Raw genomic sequence first — 17,746 nt, 5'->3', positions numbered from 1 at the left:
CTCATTCTCTTAGTTTGAAAGCCATTCCAAGTTGTCTTCTCTCTGTAGGAATATCAAATTCTGTCCTCAGCATCTTTTCTCAGAAATGTTTTCAATTCCCTTTGCTTTGCTCCTAGAAAGGGGACATTAGACTACAAACTGCCAGAGAGCAGAGGTTGCTTTTAGCCTCTGCTAGAATGTCCATGTCTAGGCCAGAGCAAAGCACAGAATAAGAGCTGACTCAATACTGGTTGAATGACTGAACACTGGTGCAGCTCAGTCTCAGGTCTGAGCTGGGCACGAGCTGATGCATAGTTGGTTCTCTGTATCTGTGAGAGTCACAGTCTGTAAAGTCACAACGAACACTGAACACTGGGGGAAATGAAGAGTAGAGTTCCTGCAGCCTCTGGTCCCAACATTGTCATCAAGTGATCAACACCTGACCTTGTCTCGTGCACGTTTCTGTTGAAAGACATCTTATTTAATATATATTGTTGATTCATTAACACAGAATTCACGGCGACAGCCCTGAAGTCCATGCCTGCCTCTCCGTGAGGTACATCTCAGCCTTCCTGTCCTTAGGAGCACGGGACAGCACCTCAGCACTCTACCTGGAAGCCACTTCACACGAGGGAATCACTGACGAAAAGCACAAAACCCCAGACCACATGGCTCTAAGCAGACCGAAAAGGACACAGGTCTCCAGTATGAGCTGAACACACCGGCAGAGCGCGGCCTCACTCACCTGCGTGGGGGTGTGTGTCTGGGTCCTCAATATTTTGCCACTGTGCACTGGTTTGGGGGTTACAAACAGGTGTTAGCCAGCAGGCGAACTCATACGTAATGAGGATCAACGCTCTTCCTACCTTTCCGGGGCGTGCGCAGTGCAGGCCAAAGGCTTCTCTCCCGGGTCCACCCAGGGCTGCGTGGGCTGCACGGTGCAAGGGACCAGGTAGATGGTGTACTCGCCCGAGTAGTCCTTCCTGGAACACGCGGAGCAGACGGGAGTCAGAGGGAACAGTGACCCGGCGACTCCCTCACCCAGAAACACCGAGTTCGATGAACTGTTCTCAGATGGCACGTGTGCCCCGCCTCTAAGAACTTTACGAGTCGCAAACACAATTTTCAGGAATTCATCACCAGTTATTCTAATCTCCAGAGTGTTAGCCAGGTGTTAAACAGAGCGTCTTTCATTGATTCAAGTCCTGTTCAAAGGAAAGCTGAAAACGACACACTGTTTATCAAAACCTACAAGGCTCAGGCGAAGACAAAAGCGAACTGGCCATGTCCATAGACTTGCTGCGCAGGGTTTTTTTTTTAGTATTTTTTTTGTTGACTGACACCCTGTTCAATGCATTCTCAACTGCAAAAGCTGTATTTATTAACGTGACCATGTCAGAGGCCGCTCTCACAGGACAGCAGCACGTGCCCAGCCCAGGGAAGGGCCCTCCCCAACCCCATTGGCATCCAGTTTTCAGGCCCCTCTGCCCAGCTGCAGCCTCCGCCCTTTCCGAAGCCGGAGAACATCACTCCTCACAGGAGCCGACTCGCCGGGGACTCCCCTGGTTACGGCGGGGTGAGGACGCCGCAGGCCACCACACCAAGAGCACGGAGCCTTTGTATCCTCACCGACTTCATTTCCCACACTTGTCATCGAGTAGCAGTGCGGCCCTGGCAGGCTGCCCGGAAGGCTGACATCCAGGAGCTTTGGGGAGATTCTTCAAGGGCCTTGGGAGGCTGCCATCCATTGCAAGAGGAGCACAGGGCTGTGAATCTTAATTACAACTGCCGTGAGCCGTCTGTGCACAGTCCTCACGCCCACGTGTTTATTCTTTGACCATTTTCTGTGTATTACTTATGTCTATTTATGACTAAAGTGATAGCACAGATTTAGTAGAGAATATAATTAAATACAACTTTCGTGGGACATCCTGGGGTCAGCCTAGTGGAATGGCACAGGGTGGAAGCTGGGAGACAGTCTGACCCGGGCTTGGCTTTGCCTGTGCTTCACTGTATGATTTCAGACAAACCATGCGAACTCTCAGGGCTGAGTCTCAGCCCCTTTGTGCGCTGCTCTCAAAGTCTGTCTGTCTTTCTGTCTGTCTGCAGTTTCCCCATCTTCCTGTCAAGGCTGGAGCAGCAGAAAATAAAATGTTGTACACCATATTTGAACTGCATGCAAAGGGACACGTATAATGTGAATAGTAACCAACCCTTAATTAATAGAAAGACTTAATTAGGCAGAACTGTCCTTGCCTGACCCTGGCTTTCAAAAAGTCAGGCCAGATTATGTTGCTCCTTTGCTCAAGCCCTGCGAGGGCTCCCACTGCACTAGAGTAAAAGCCGCAGTCCCCACACTGGCCTACAGGGCCCACACGATGGCCCTCCCCCACCTCCTTACTCCTTTATGGCCCGTGACCCTCCTCAGGCTCACTCACTCCGGCCACTCCGGCCTCCCTGCCGTTTCCTGAGCAGGTAGAAATGCTGCCCCTCAGGCACGTTGTCAGAAACCTCTTCCCCAGATAATCTGCAGAGCAAACTCTTCCACCTCCTTCAAGTTTGTTCAAATATACCTTCCTGATGAGGTCCACTGTGAACATCCTCATTAAAATGACACTGTCCCCCTCTCCTGAGTCCCCTTACCTGCTCATCCTGTTTATGCCCCACAGCACTCCCCACCTCCTAAGTGACACCGTGCCTGTTTGTTACACCCACTCTGTGTCCTCTCACTCTAAGTGCTGCATGCAGGGATATTTATTTTGTTCACTGACACACAGCAAAGCTCAATACATATTTGTTAGACCAACGAATGCAAGACAAATTGCATGTGTCTCAAGCTCACAGTCCCACCTTCCCATCCTTAAAAACAGATTAGGTTAATTTTCTTACTATCCCTGCAAATATTCCGAACACTGTCCTAGAGGCAGGTCTTTAGTCCTATAGTTCTTTCCCCTTCCTTTGTAAACACTGGACATTTCCAAAATCAGAACATGGAGCCCCAGGTGCCCCAGCACCCCCAGGAAGCCTGGCACAGCTACCCAGCCTATCCTGGGCGTTCCATCCCTTGGACAGCTATGGTCTTGGGGTTCAGTGTCTCTCACTGAGTACAGAGCACAGAATTTGTGGCGTTGTTCTTCACTTTGCCATTTATCTATAGATTTTATCTCCTTATCTGTAATGTAAGCTCCTAATGGATATTTATTCAGGACCTACCATGTGCTAAAACCTGCAGTTCTTGGGGGTCAAGAGAAACCAAGCATGTCTTTTACGCTGGGGAAGCTCACAATCTATGGGGATGAGAGTCTACTTAGAGCATTAGACTAATGAGCTGTGTCACAGTAGTCGCTGGACCAAAGTGGGAACCAGAAAGAGCTTCTAGCACCGAAGGGCAGTCAGGGAAGGTGTCCTGGAGGGTCAGCATCTGAGCTGTGGCTCAGAGGAGTTCGAATTTTGCAAAAGGAAAGAAGTGGGAAAGGCAGAAGGAACTGTGGAGGTGGTGGTACAGGTGGGCTGGCGAGCTCAGGGCTTGGCCAGATATTAATGTGGCAAGGAGGCTGGATCAGAGATGAGGCTAGAAGGGAGGGGATGGGCTGTGTACAAAGAATTGGACTTCAGTAGATGGTGGGGAGCCAGCAGAGGATTTAAAGAGGACAGTTTCTCTGCCTAAAAATTGGGACAAAGTACATGCATAATCTCATGAGCTTTTAGGAAGCATAGCCCTTAAGGGTTATTATTTATCAATTTTAAAGGAATCATTACACAAAAAAATACCTGCTATAAGACCAAAAGTTTGTGGCCCTGGCCAGGTAGCTCAGTTGGTTAGAGCATCATCCTAATATGCCAAGGTTTTGGGTTCTATTCCTGGTCAGAGCACATACAAGAATCAACCAATGAATGCATGAATAAATAGAACAACAAATTCCTCTCTCTCTCTCAAATCAATTTTTAAAAAGACCAAAAGTTTATAATTAAAGAAATCTTTTTGAAAATAATTCTTAGGGAAATCTGCCACTTCTTAACTATACAGCTAGAATAACATGTTCATGATAAATATACATCTTACTTTCATGATCTATAACAAGGGGGTGATATTTATGACAGCCTCCTGGTTCCCCATTATTTGTTTCATGGTAATAGTTGTCGTTTTGTCTTTCCTAGTCTTCCCTTTTACAAATGGGATCGTTTGCTATATTTATTCAATTCCTATTCTACCTCTATATTGGGTGTGGGAAGAAATACATACTGTTATTTATTTTCTGGGACACTGGACCATCAGGAGTGACATCTGGACCTAATAATCAGAGATCCTGGGTTTTCCCCAGTGTGTGGCCCTTGGAATGAAAAGTCTTTATTACACTAAAGCAGTGGTTCTCAACCTTCCTTTAATACAGTTCCTCATGTTGTGGTGACCCCCAACCATAAAATTATTTTCGTTGCTACTTCATAACTGTAATTTTGCTGCTGTTACGTCTTAGGCGACCCATGTGAAAGGGTCGTTAGACCCCCAAAGGGGTCGCGACCCACAGGCTGAGTCACTGCGAAGGCTTCAGGTGGCCACAGCTTCCCTGGCGGGTGGAAGTGCCGCAGGGGTGAGGTCTGGCCAATGCAGTGGGAACACAGTGATGTGCGCCCTGCCTGGCCCACCCTCAGAACAGGGGTGAGAGCTCCCTGCTTTTTTGGTCAGAAGCTGATCTGAGCTCCATTTGTTTCCTTTTTTATTTACCAGAGTGTTGTTTCTATCTATCCTTTCAAAACAGAAACTAGATGAATGGCTAAAGAAGAGGTGGTACATGTATAACATGGAACACTGCCCGGCCAGTATAGCTCAGTGGCTGAGCATTGACCCATGCACCAAGAGGTGTGATGCCCAGTCAGGGCACATGCCCAGGTTGTGGGCCTGATCCCCAGTGGGGGGTGTGCGGGGGTGGAGGATGGCTGGTCTATGTTCTCTCTCATCGATGTTTCTCTCTCTCTCCTTTCCTCTATCTAAAAATCAATAAAGAAAAAATATTAAGAAAAAAAAAAAAAGATGAAATACTGCCATTTGTGACAACATGGATGGACCTTGAGAATACTGTGCTAAGTGAAATAAGTCAGTCAGAAAAAACTGAGAACCATATGATTTCGCTCATATGTGGGATATAAAACTGAAAGCAACAAATAAACAAATAAGAAAGACAAACAAACAAAAACTCACAGACACAGACAACAGTATGGTGGTTACCAGAAGGAAGGGGAGTGGGGGGGGGCAGTAGTAAAGGGTAAAAGGAGCCAAACATATGGTGACGGAAGATGATTTGACTTTGGGTGGTGGGCACGCAATGCAATATATAGATCATGTATCAGAGAAATGTACCTTGAAACCTATATAATTTTATTAACCAACGTCGCCCCAATACATTTAATTAAAAAAAGAAATCCAGTGTTTAGAAAAAACCCTGTTTCCCAAGCCCCTAAAAGAATCTAAACCTGTCAGATCTTCCCCAGGGCATCTCCACCCTGTGCTCACCTGTTATAGGAGCTCGTGGCTCTCCAGAGCTGGTACGGAGAATCAAAGGTCTGTGCGCTCCACAGTAGCTGCAGGCCAAATTCGATTCCTCCCAGGTGGTCTGGCGTCATGATGAAAGACTTCACCTCAGGCAGGGTGTGGTGCTCCATCACAAACTGTCCTGTTTTAGAGGGAAACACACACATTTACTCGTGAGCCTTACTGTACATGTGGTGATGCCCTACAAGTCTTAGAACAAAATTAATATTCTTCAATCAAACAACTAAGGTTATACCTACCATCACATCCTTAGAATATATTCTACACTGGTCGGGACAGATCAGTACCTCATCTCAGCCCATCATCCTACTTGTGATGGTTGTCATGCTCCCAGAGATTTGTAAACAGTATGTATGCGCCTTGTGGAAATGGTGCTGAGTATATTAATAATAACAGGGGTCCTTATCAGACAATCAACATCGAATAAACTTAGCACTGGATTCTCAACATGTTTCTTACATGTAGAAAGGTCTCAGTAGTTTATAAATAGAAATACCAAATTTGGATTAAAAAAAAATCTCATTTAGCACCACTCAAGTCCTTGATGGAGGGATAAAATTATAAACATGATTAAAAAGGTAAAGGCACCTCTATTCTTTTTTTTTTATCCTCACCCGAGGACATTTTTGCATTTTTTGTTCAGACAGAGCGGGAGGGAGAGAGAGGAAGAGAGAGAGAGAGAAACATCGATGTGAAGGGACACATCGAGTGGTTGCCAGCCACACGACCAACCAGGGCCGGGGACAAACTGCAACCGAGGTACGTGCCCTTAGCGGGAACCGAACCCGGGTCTCTCTGTACCGCAGGCTGACGCTCCAACCGCTGAGCCAAACCGGCCAGGGCGGCACCTCTATTCTTTAAAACTGCAGTCATATAGTGTCATGAATAATCAAAGTAGGGAGACTCTTCTGGATTGAAAGAGACTAAACAGATATAACAACTGAAAGGTAGTATGAACCTTGATAGGAGTCTTCCTTTTATATAAACAGACATAAAATAGATATAAACTAATATAAGACAAGTAGAAAAGACACTTCGGGACAATAGAGAAATTGTGAACAGCGCCTTGATGTTATTGGATCGAGGCAAGCATCGTGGATGCGGCAGTGTTCCTGTGACGTGTGGGAATGTCCTTGTTTTCAGGAGACGGATACTGAAGCACTCAGGGTAACGTGACGTGCGGCCTGCACTGTGTTTCCAAATGGTGTGACAAGAAATGGGTGTGCACAGCGTATGTGCACACACATAGCGACATGCTAACCATCGTTGACTTTGCTTGTACTTGTTCTGGTCTTTCAACTTTTCTCTCTGTTTGAAATGTTTCTTAATAAAAGGTTGAGGACAGCCTGGCCGGTGTGGCTCAGCTGGTTGGGTGTCACCCTGTGCACTGAAAGGTCACCAGTTCAATTCCCAGTCAGGACACATGCCAGGTTGTGGGCTCCATCCCTGGTAGGGGGAGCATGCAGAAATTAGCTGATCAATGTTTCACTCTCCATCAATGTTTCTCTTTCTCTCCCTCTCCTACTCCCTTCCCCTCTCTCTAAAAATCAATTAAAATCTTAATTAATAAATAAATACTAAAAAAAAAAAAGTTGAGGAGAAAAACAGCCCCGACATTACCTCTGAACTTGGCATGAGTCTTGAATTCAATGACGAGGCGGCCATCCTCTCGAATATAGATTCTTAATATCTGAAGCCTTGCAGAGAGCACACTGTCTGTCTGGATTCCTGAGCAGGCAACCATACACAAACATCCAAGTTAGGGCATGGAGAAGACCTCCCAGACTGTAACCTACATGGACGTTATCCCAGTAACACCTCGAAGTACACATACACATTTCTTTGAGTGCAGCATAAGAAAAAAATGTATATATCCATGTGAACATAGAGTGTATTTAGAGACATTTGCCAATTAAAACTGCAGGACAGTTGATTCCACTCTGTTCTTTCCCACAGTTCCCGTCACCTGGACAGAGGCTCTTTATACCTGCAAGTGCCATTGGCCCAGATGCAGCCCAGAGCTCAGAAAAAAACTGGTTCTGAAAACTTGTATCAGCGTTGCTCCAGGATGTGGTTACAGCACAGCTGCTTCATACCATGTTTTCTGTCCCCACCAGGACACCTTTTAGGACTTAACAGAACCCCAAACCCAGTCCTGGGGCCTGCATTCAGCAGTCAAAGCAGTGAAGAATTAAAGGTGAGCTTAAAGGCCAGCTATCATGGCGCGGCGGGAGGGAACCGTAGCGTCAGGAAGGGTGATTGCAATCGTGACAACAATGAGTTCAGTTCGGCTAAAAATTAAAGGGTAACCAGAGGAAGGGGAGAAGAAGTTAAAACTAACAAATAAACAAAAATCTCAAGGACTTATCTGACCCAAAGTATGAATACTTCCTGAAGTTATTTTTCCTCTGAGAAATAGACAGCAAATACATAACTTGAGCTTAAATGGTGTCCCAGAAGGAAGGACGCTGCTGTCCATGGCGGGAAGCAGGCCTCGCTAAGGAACCAGCTCCTGCAGCCTTTCCTCACCCCTGCCTCAGATCAAGTAAACCACCCCTGGGGAGGGCTGGGGGCAAAGAGAGCAGCAGAGATAAGGGAAATGGGCTGTTTAAGTTCAGGACACTGAAAATGGGAGAAAGAACTGAGCCCCACTGGTGTGAAGGAGGAGAGTCAGGCAGGCAAGGGGCATTCACGTGGCGGCAGGGGGAGGGAGTGGGGAGAGGGCACAGAGCAGGTGTGAGCTCCCAGCTGAGGGGCTGTCACTAATCCAAGACAAGCCTGAGATGAAGGCCACCTAAAACACCCGGAACTGAAATCCTTGAAGTAGTAGTAGGGTTAAAGTGCCTCCCTCCCCCGCCCCTTTTTTTTAACTTTCAAGAGTGCAACGAAAGAGCGAACTCTAAGCCAAATGAATAAAATGAGCTAAGCTGCTTTTGATATATTTGTCTATTTCCATGTATCTAATTTGAAGACACTTTTTCTCCTGAAACATGAAACACACCATTTTTAGCTAAGAGAAAATGAACACTGATTATGCTTTGAAAGAACACACACTCCGTGGAACCCCTGCTGGGCAGTGCAGGGCCTTCTGTCAGTCTGTCACTTGCCATCCCCTACTCTGGGCCCGCCCCCACTCTCTGGCCGGATTCCTCATCCCTGGAGGTCTTCCAGCATCAACGTCAACATACACGGACCTCATTCTCCTTGAGGACCCACAGACCTGCACGGTGTCCAGACCCCAGCAGCCCTCCCTGGGCCGTACACAGAGCAACAGGATGAATGCAGCTACTACGAGAAGTCACTGCTTATTCTTTCTCTTTTCGTCTTGCTGGAGCATAAAACAGGGACAGTTAAGATGCCAGTGGGCGTACCTGTTCTCCAGAGAACAGTGTCATAGAAGAAGGAAAACTCCATCTCCGTGTGGTGCTCCAGGGAGGCCCAGCCCCTGGGGGCGGTCACGTAGATGTAGGACACAAAGAGAGGCACGTGCACCGTCAGGAAGGACTGGGCGGAGTCCCTCACCTGCCAAGCAAACGGTGCACACAGGGAGGCTTATTTCTTCCCTGAATGAAAAGGCCTCCAATCATCACATCTCAGTTCAGTCTTCATTCAGTTAGTCACTCGCTCATGAATAATTATTAACCAAGTGCCCATGATTTCGACAGGTACCAGGGTCCTCAGCAGTGAAAAAACCCAAATCACTGCCCTTATGGAACCTGCAGTCTAGTAAGGAAGATTTGTCCATTTAAAACATAAAGTAAATAAAAGGATGAGAAGTGAGTGGCCAGGGTGCTTCTCAGGTAGGGTGATCTGGGAAGGCTTTTCTGAGGAGGTGACACTTGAACAAAGAATGAGGAAGAACTTTGTCTCCACTGTTTCATTGCTGAAAGCCTTGGCTGAGACTTGACGATTTCAGTTATTCCTAAAGGACTGACCAGACAGAGCCGGCATGTACTGTCAGTACACAGTCCCCCGCTGACCCTACTTTCCGGTGACCTGTAGGAGAGCCTGAATGAACCCTAGTCGGAAAGATGCCCAAGTCTGGATCCTAGGGATGAATGTGTGGCTGACTCGGATGTTTCAGTGAGTACTCCAAGCTCCTGCTCAGGAACACAGGCCGTGGGATGTGGATGTCATGTCTAGGAAACTTACCCATAGTTCAGAGCTGCTCATGCTTGGACACTTCCCCATCTCATTCAGTGATGTGTTGAAATAACTTTGAAAAGGCAGAATGTCGTACTTCCAAAAGAACACCCCTTCTAAGGGGGTTCCTGTTACTGCTTTTAATTTGGCTCAATAATTTTTATGTTATATGCAGTGAACAAACCCAGATGCGAAGATAATACATGAACAGAAGGCTTCGTGGGGAAGCTAACTGTGTACATGTGTGTGTGAGTGGGGGAGTGGGTTTGTTCATTTTAAAATGTGTTTTATATTTTTCTTCATAAATATATTTTTATTTTATAACAAAAAAGCTTAGTTTAAAACAATTTTATTTTTTCACTGGTCAAATATACTATGGAACTTATATTTTTTTGTTTGAAAATATAAATATAAAGTATTTCCATGGGAAATAAGGGAAAGAGCCAAATGCTTTATTAATATTTAGGACATCAAAGTTTTATTTTTCTAAAGTATTTTTTTCATATTCAAAGTTGTCAGGGACTTAAAGTTTGATTCCAATTTTTTTCAAAAGCCTCTACTAACTCCATATTCATTTAAAAATCTCTTTTGAAATGCTTTATTCTGTTTTCTTTAGAAAATTCCCAGATTTTACCTGGATCTCACAACATGTTCTGTCCCCTTAACATATAGGTTTTGCTAACTACACTTGCCCTTATCTCACAATGGCTGACATTAGAGCTCCCATAACTTCTCGAGTTGACTGGCAAAATTAATTTTCCCTCCACTGTTTCTGTATATTCGCCTTTAAACTTCACATTACTTACTAATTTTAAAAAAGAAAGACATCTCTGACAAATATTACTATATACCTATTTTGTGCCAGATGCTGTTAGATGCCTTAGATTGTTAGTGACTATTTCCGACGAGGTTCAAGAGAGCGTATGTCTCGTCCAAGTCTGTTGATATTTGATGAAGGTATGAACTAGGGCTTGGTTCTAGGTTCTATATTCTGTCTACCATATAGCAGCTGTTTCAACTTTTTTTTTTTTTTTTGGTATGTGCCCCTAGCCGATAGGGCCTAGCGGGAACTGAACCCAGGACTCTATGGTCCGTAGGCTGACGCTCCAACCGCTGAGCCAAACCGGCCAGAGCTCAACTATTTTTAAAGAAACAGGCAACAATCAAGTATTTCTGTGTATATATATTCTTTCAGTGTTGGTTTAAGAAGTCGGACATATATAATAAGATCTTTGCCTTTGCGGTTTTCAAGCATATTCTAATTTTTAAAAAAATGCAAAAATATAACCAAAGTAAAATCATGGAGAATAAAAAACACTAATGTTTGAGGGGCCAGGGAGGAGCCAATCATTCAGTTTTGCATTTTCAAAAGTGAATGTAGGACCTAGAGCCACAGAGATGGAAAGAAAAACCTAATGCCTTAAAATTCTACTCAGTAGAGGGCAGTAGTGTATACCAAATGAAAGGTATCACAAAGAAACAAAATACTTTCCATTAAAAGACACTTTTCCAAAACGATTACCCTAAGTCCCTCCACACATTCCCTCTTTCAGTGTGGTTAAACCTGATTTGAAATGAAGACCAAACATATAATTTTTAGTTCACTGAGATAATTACTCAAAATTGGGTAGAACTTTAGAATTATTTTCCCCATGTGGATGCATTAGCCAAGTCCCTTTGCTATAACTGCTCTCCCAGGATTGTGGCTTCTTGTTATAAAATTTTTTTTTGTTACCAATCTTAAATGAATATTCAAAAGGGTCTATTTTTGCAAGGGTTGCCAGTTTGGAATAGATATAAAATCAAGGTGTTTTAAACAATGATTTCTCCATAAGGCTTAAGACAATAGTGTCCTATGTACCTGTCATTTTGACTCATTTCCCCAGGTGGGAAAGAGAACACTCTACCATAAAATATAAATCTTTTTGGCTTTTCAAAATATACCCAGAGGGGGAAAAAAAATCTCTACTCAGAAAGTAAACATTAGATTTTTATAGAAATGGCTGTGCCAGACAGTTAATTTTCCCCACATTAATTTGAATATTTTCCACATCCCTTTTTCAGTGGTTGCTTTAGAGGATTCTGGGAGGCCCTCTCTAGCCGCAATGCCAAGGTCTCACTTGAGGGACTCATAAAGAAGACTCCCTTAGTTGGCTGGCCCAGTTCCGGGGGCCACCGGATGCAGAGTGTTAACTGGAGTGCTTCAGAAGCACACGTGTCTCAGGGCACCGGGCGTGCCGCCTTGGGAGGAGCCCCGAGCACTCACCTGGAAGTCTGCGGTTACAGACCCCCCACAGACATCGATCAACTCGGTCATGTCGTAATAGGCATCAAAGGTCCAGACGCAGCTCTTGAGGTTGAGGTGTTTGTAGAGCTGGGTGGTCTTGGGTTCCCGGACACTGGGGTCAAACTGGAAGGGGCGGTCATAGCCAGGCCCCATGGCCGTGCTGTCGTAGACCTTGTCGTCCAGGAACCCGGTCTCTGTGGGAGATGGGGACAGAAACCGTAGCTCAGTGTGCAGACTTGCCCCTTGCCAGCTGCCCAGAAGCTGGGCGGGGAGGATCTGACACTGAGAGAGCACTCCCTCCAGCAGAGACTAATAATGGAGCAACGCAGGGCTCCCAGCATGCACCTGGAGAAGGCCAGGGGCTGCTTAGCCGCCTGCTGGCACAGTTAGAGGGACTGGGTCCGCAGACTCCGCCAAGGAACCCGGGGAGAAAGGGTGAATGAATGACACCATAATGAAGAAGTCCGCTAGGTGGCCCTGCCTGTCTCAGCGAAGAACACACGCAGAAGCTTTGCTGTCACGCCTGGCAAGTCTGGTTCTGTGCTTCACAATCAATCCTTGGGGAAATGGGTTTACATATGTGGACAATTTGTTGATGAGTTAACTCTTTTTCTAAGACTGATTTTTAGAAAACAGCTTTTATGAAAAGCCAACAATCACATATCTGACTATGCTCCCCCCTTCAAAGTTCCTGAACTCTTGGGAAAAAGTCTTAATTTTGTGTTAATGAGTAAACAGCTCGCTAATGATGCTTGACTGAAACCTTCCCTGCCACAGGCAAAAATTATTGGATCAAATGCTGCCAAGCAACTGAACTCTTTTAAATTAAGGAAGGCCTTTCTGCAGCAGAGAGCTAGCACAGATACCATTCTAAAATTTTAGGGCGGAGGTTTTCAGAGAACCAGAAGCAGCTACAGTATTCTGAACCAGCTGATGCATTTCTTTGAATGTTGACAGCAGCACCCAACCCTCTGCCCCATGAGGACGAGGCTCTCAATTCACATGTGTTGAATTTAACTGTTTAAGTATGAAGAGGTGCAAACCTTCAGCCTGTAAACATGGTACATTTCTTTCACTAGCTGCATATGTGAGCCAATGAAACTTTCATGTGTAGCTCAGCGGCTCAGGAAATTTACACTCAGCTAATTTCTCCGATATAAAGACCGTCACTACCCAAAGTGATGCTTAATGAATATGGAAGAGCATATGACTGCTTTTCTGTCTTCAAAAACACTGTTAAATGATTCATCAGTTGTAAAGGCAGGAAGAGCGCATTTAATGAGCACTTGCTAAGGTAAATGGGAACTGACAGGGTTCTCTGTAAAGTAACGTGTCTGCCTGGGAGAGGCACCACCTCAGCCATCAGCTCCTCAGCCTGAGGCCATGCCCTGGCTGCGGGGCCAGCATCCAGTGACTGAGCGAGGCGGGTAGAAAGGTCTGTCCCTTGGGGCTGGCAGTAGGACAAATCTGCCTGGTGGGCTCTCTCCAGAGCTCCCTGAAGAGTTGGTCCAGGCTTTCTCGGGCTGCATTGCAGTTCGACCTCACCCTCCACCCAATCCTGCTTCCTCTCCTTCCCTTTCGTCTCCATCTCTGCTCCCGGAGAACCCATCCTATAACATGTAGCATCTGCACTTGAGCTTCCTGAAGATGCTACGATAATGGGATTTTCAGGCACAGATCCAAACATGCTCACTAGAGGGGAAGGAAAGAATGAAAATTTACCCTGGTTGGTGCTTTAAACATGCCAATGCATTTAAGTCAGTCAGAGAAAGACAAATAGCAAATGATTTCACACATGTGTGGAATCTTGAAAACAATATAAGTGAACAAACAAAACAGAAACAGACTCACAGACGCAGAGTTCAGACTGATGGTTGCCAGAGGGGAGGCGGTTGGGGACTGGGTGAAAGAAGTGAAGGGATTGAGAAGTAGATTGGTAGTTACAAAATAGTCATGGGGATGTAAAGTACAGCACAGGGAATATAGTCAATAATAGTGTAATAACTATGCATGGTGCCAGGTGGCTACTGGAAATATCAGGGAGAACCCTTTGTCAAGTATGTGATTATCTAACCGCTGTACTGTACACCTGAAATAACATTGCATATAAACTGATTGGAAATATTTTTAAATTAAAAAAAAAAAGATAAAAATGTGAATGCATTTCATCCTCACCTTCATTGGTAGCAACTGTTCCCTCATGTTATAGATGAGAAAAGAATGGCTCAGGGAGGTCCAGCTTTTTTGTTTAGATGTTTAGGTAGTGGACTAAGGATGTGAACCTAAGTCAGTTTGATTCCAAAATCCTTGTTTTTCCCATTCATGTCATTGTATGCACTGCTTAGGTTTGGTGCCTGCTAAGAAGGAAATCCCTTGGGGCTGGGAAAACCTGAGGAGCAGGGCTCACTCAGTCATACCCTGAGGGCCACGGTGCCCGTGGAGTGATCAGCCCGCATGGAGCACATCCTCACCTGAGATGCCTCTCATATCGCGGGTGGTGACCAGGTTGGAGCAGACGTGCTGGTGTCTGTAGATGGACTCAGATAACAGGAAATGCAGGTTGTGCAAGGGCATGGTGGACACGAGGGGCAGCATGCCGTCCTGGTGTGGGATCTGCACTGAGATGTGGATCCTACGGGGGACAAGGCAGAAGCAAATGTTTAGGTTCATGCTATAAACAGTTCACATGGTACAGTTCTTCCTCAAAACCCACTTTGTCTTCACCAGTGAATTCCCCAATTTTTTGGTTCCCTGAAGCTTTCCATGTTACAAGATTTCTCTCTGAACATGCGGGTATGATGTCCACTTAAGGTAGTTTTTTTCTGCCAAGAGATCCTTAAGACTCAGGACTGATAGCAATCAAGAATCATAGATTTTTTTTTGCTCAATACAAGAAAAGATAACATCACAACCACAAATTACTTCAAAGCTTTCTTCTGCTTTAAATGGAAGCTCTGTTTCCTCCTGAGCAAAGCTGAGTGCCGGGTACAGGTGTCGCTCCTCTTCTCTGCTACAGTGAGTGTGTGGAGGCTGCGAGGGTCCACACTCACATGTCTTTAAAAAATGTCTTTAAAAATAAAGGACACCACTGAGCTCTTAAACACTAGGGGCCAATATCCCTATCCAGGAAAATACCCTAGAAATAGTGATACCCCGCTCCTCACACGGTCCGTCCCCAGCAGGAAGAACCTTCTCTCTCCTCACTGGCCTCAGGGTGCAGGGTGCTCTCCCTTTGTACCTGAAAACCCGAAACTCACACTGGCGGCCATTTCTTGTGTGTTTTCAGACTGTTTTTCTTGCCTCCCCCCTCTGAGGACCAGAACATTCCTTCACTTCTTTTGTTTCTCTAGAGCACGTAATTTACAATTCTAAATAAAATATAAGCTTAGTAAATACTGGTTGAGACGGCACCACAGTGGACCTATACTCATAGGCTGCATTTTTTCCACTGTACAAGTTTAAATTTTCAGAATGTTTATGGAGGTGCATTTTGAATTTTTACGGTGTATCTCTCAGAGCAAAGACCCCCGTTTGCGAGGAGTTAAAGTTTGGGGATATGAACAATCCGGCTCTTAGTCAGTAGTGCCCTGGGTACTTCTGTTACTGTTCTTTTAACAAAGACAAATTTTATTTGCATATTCTTAGCTATATATTCAAATCTGCCTTTGCCATGCAAATGAACCCCTTTCCCTGAACTTCGTGGCTCATAAAGGCACACATAAATACTATACAGTTTAATGAATATGTACAAACAGATGCAAAAAGGAAAGTATTCAACTTCCACCCACAGGAAAATATAAAAGCCCATCTGTCCTCTGGGCGCCAAGGAGCACTGTCCTAGGCACAGGGGATGCAGACTAAGTAACCAAGGTCCCTGCCCTCACCATCTGCTGCGGGACACAGAGAGAACGAAGGATGACGATGCTCTGAAAGAGGCACACGGGTGCCAGCAGAGCTGGAAGGGGGCGCTTCCAAATTACACTGGAGGCAATGATGGAAACGTTCCTAGAAGAGAGGCGGGAGCCAGGGATAGCAGAACCACCACGGCCAGGGGAGGGCGCAGAGAGTTGGAATTGGGGCAGCAGCTTGGCAGGGCACACCACCTAAGAGAGCTTGAAGTCCAGGTGAAGTTACAGTGATTCTCTGTGGGTGGCTGACAGGTAAAATGACAAAGCGAGAGAAAGGAGTCTAGGACAGGCAAGGGACCAGGCCGAAGTCGAAGGAGTTAAACTTTTTCCGAACCATGCCTCGCCACCACCCCTGCTTTGCGGAAGCATCCCTCTTACACCTGCCCTGCCTGGAAAACCCCGCAGAGGAGCGAGACGACTCCGCCCTTTCACCGTGGAAGGCACCGCCCGCCTGACCTGTTCGGATGCTCCTTGTGTTTGACGTCCAGGTACTTCAAGGTTGCGATGAAGGACTGAGCCTGGAAGCCTCTCGCTGTCCCAGCCACCACTGGGGTGTGGCAGATAGCGCTGTCTGTTCCAATGGTAACAATGTTGCTCCTTAAGGGGGTCCCCACATGACCCACTTTGTCTACAGCCTTTGCCACACAACGCACGTGGAACCTCCGGCTGAAGTAAATGCTATCCAGGACCTGCGGGGGAGAATGAAAGCCCTCAGAATGTGTACACGACTTAAACAGCTCCTTAAATTGTATCTTCTGGATGATAGGACACAACCAGTTCCTGGTACAAGATACTCTGTGAAGACAATCCATCATCCATCATCCATCATCCATCCACCCACCCACCACATAAATATTGACTTTCTATCAGGAGCCGGCACTACGGACAGAACGGTGAGTACTTACAGCCTCCGTCAGTAAGGCAGACAGTGAGCAAGTAGGTAGATGTGAAACAACAGCCAGAGATGACTGGTCACCAGTGACATTACTGTTCTGTTTACATGTTACATTCTGTGTAAGGACTGCTCAACCGGGTTTCAGCCCTTCTAGGAGGAGTCATTGCCTCCAAGTCAATTTGTTCAGGGCGCCGTGTCAGGATACAGAGGAGAGAGGTCCCTTCCCAGGCATTCTTAGTTTTCTTTGCTTCCTTCGGCTTTCCCTCCTCCAACCCCCCACACATCAGGGGATACAATCACATGCAGGCTTGACGGTGAGAACTTGGCTTCTGACACCTACCGGCCTTTGAAGGTCTTCCTACAGAATCTTTTATGCTCCCAGACATACAGAAGCCGTAAGAGTGCTTAACTGAGTCTATGTAGAGGCAACGTAGGTCACCAGAACGCTTAGGGTATGTGTGTATACAGATAGAGAAGCAAATAATTAAGTAGCAGTTCTGTGTGCCATAAACCTCCCACAAAGCAAACATACAAACTTGTAAATTCTACCCATGAAAACAAGTTTCATTGAAGTCTATTAAAAATTAAAGAAGGTTTTTCCATTAAAATTTTTAATTAGCTGCCAACACCCTCTTTATTTATACATGGACTTAGTTCAGAAGGGATTTGAAGCAGCTCACAAAAATGCATAAAATACAATGATATTAAATAAATAATTGAAGAAATAAAGATGGAGCAAAGGAAACTGGGGTAAAAGGATTAGTCACCGATTCATTGCCAGAAGAAAAACTGAACTATAAAATAAAATTATGAATGTGGTGCCTGTTAAAAATGTATATTTGGCTCAGATCAGGCCAAACTCCCTTCATGGTCCTGTTGAATGGAGAATTAGATACTTATGAAACAACACTGTTAAATACAGAAGATATTTTAAATTTGAGCTAGATTATGTTGCAAAAGGCTTAACCTTCTAGTTCTTCTCAATA

General features: G+C 45.5%; 1 protein-coding gene across 1 annotated transcript in view; it reads right to left on the bottom strand.

Moving 5' to 3' along the window:
* Positions 1–17,746, bottom strand: part of FRAS1 (Fraser extracellular matrix complex subunit 1) — a 432,882-nt gene that overhangs the window by 13,486 nt on the left and 401,650 nt on the right. Inside the window, exons 64-70 of the mRNA XM_036267136.1 lie at positions 16,322–16,554; positions 14,429–14,589; positions 11,937–12,151; positions 8,899–9,049; positions 7,148–7,255; positions 5,489–5,648; positions 846–962 (exon numbers count right to left, since the gene is read on the bottom strand). Of these exons, the coding sequence (XP_036123029.1) occupies positions 846–962; positions 5,489–5,648; positions 7,148–7,255; positions 8,899–9,049; positions 11,937–12,151; positions 14,429–14,589; positions 16,322–16,554 (1,145 nt within the window). The remainder of the gene's footprint in view (positions 1–845; positions 963–5,488; positions 5,649–7,147; positions 7,256–8,898; positions 9,050–11,936; positions 12,152–14,428; positions 14,590–16,321; positions 16,555–17,746) is intronic.

This window comes from Molossus molossus, unplaced genomic scaffold (genome assembly GCF_014108415.1).
Source record: "Molossus molossus isolate mMolMol1 unplaced genomic scaffold, mMolMol1.p scaffold_m16_p_1, whole genome shotgun sequence".
NCBI classification, from domain to species: domain Eukaryota; kingdom Metazoa; phylum Chordata; class Mammalia; order Chiroptera; family Molossidae; genus Molossus; species Molossus molossus.
Note: the sequence above shows the minus strand (reverse complement) of the source record. Positions and strands in the feature narration are given on the sequence as shown.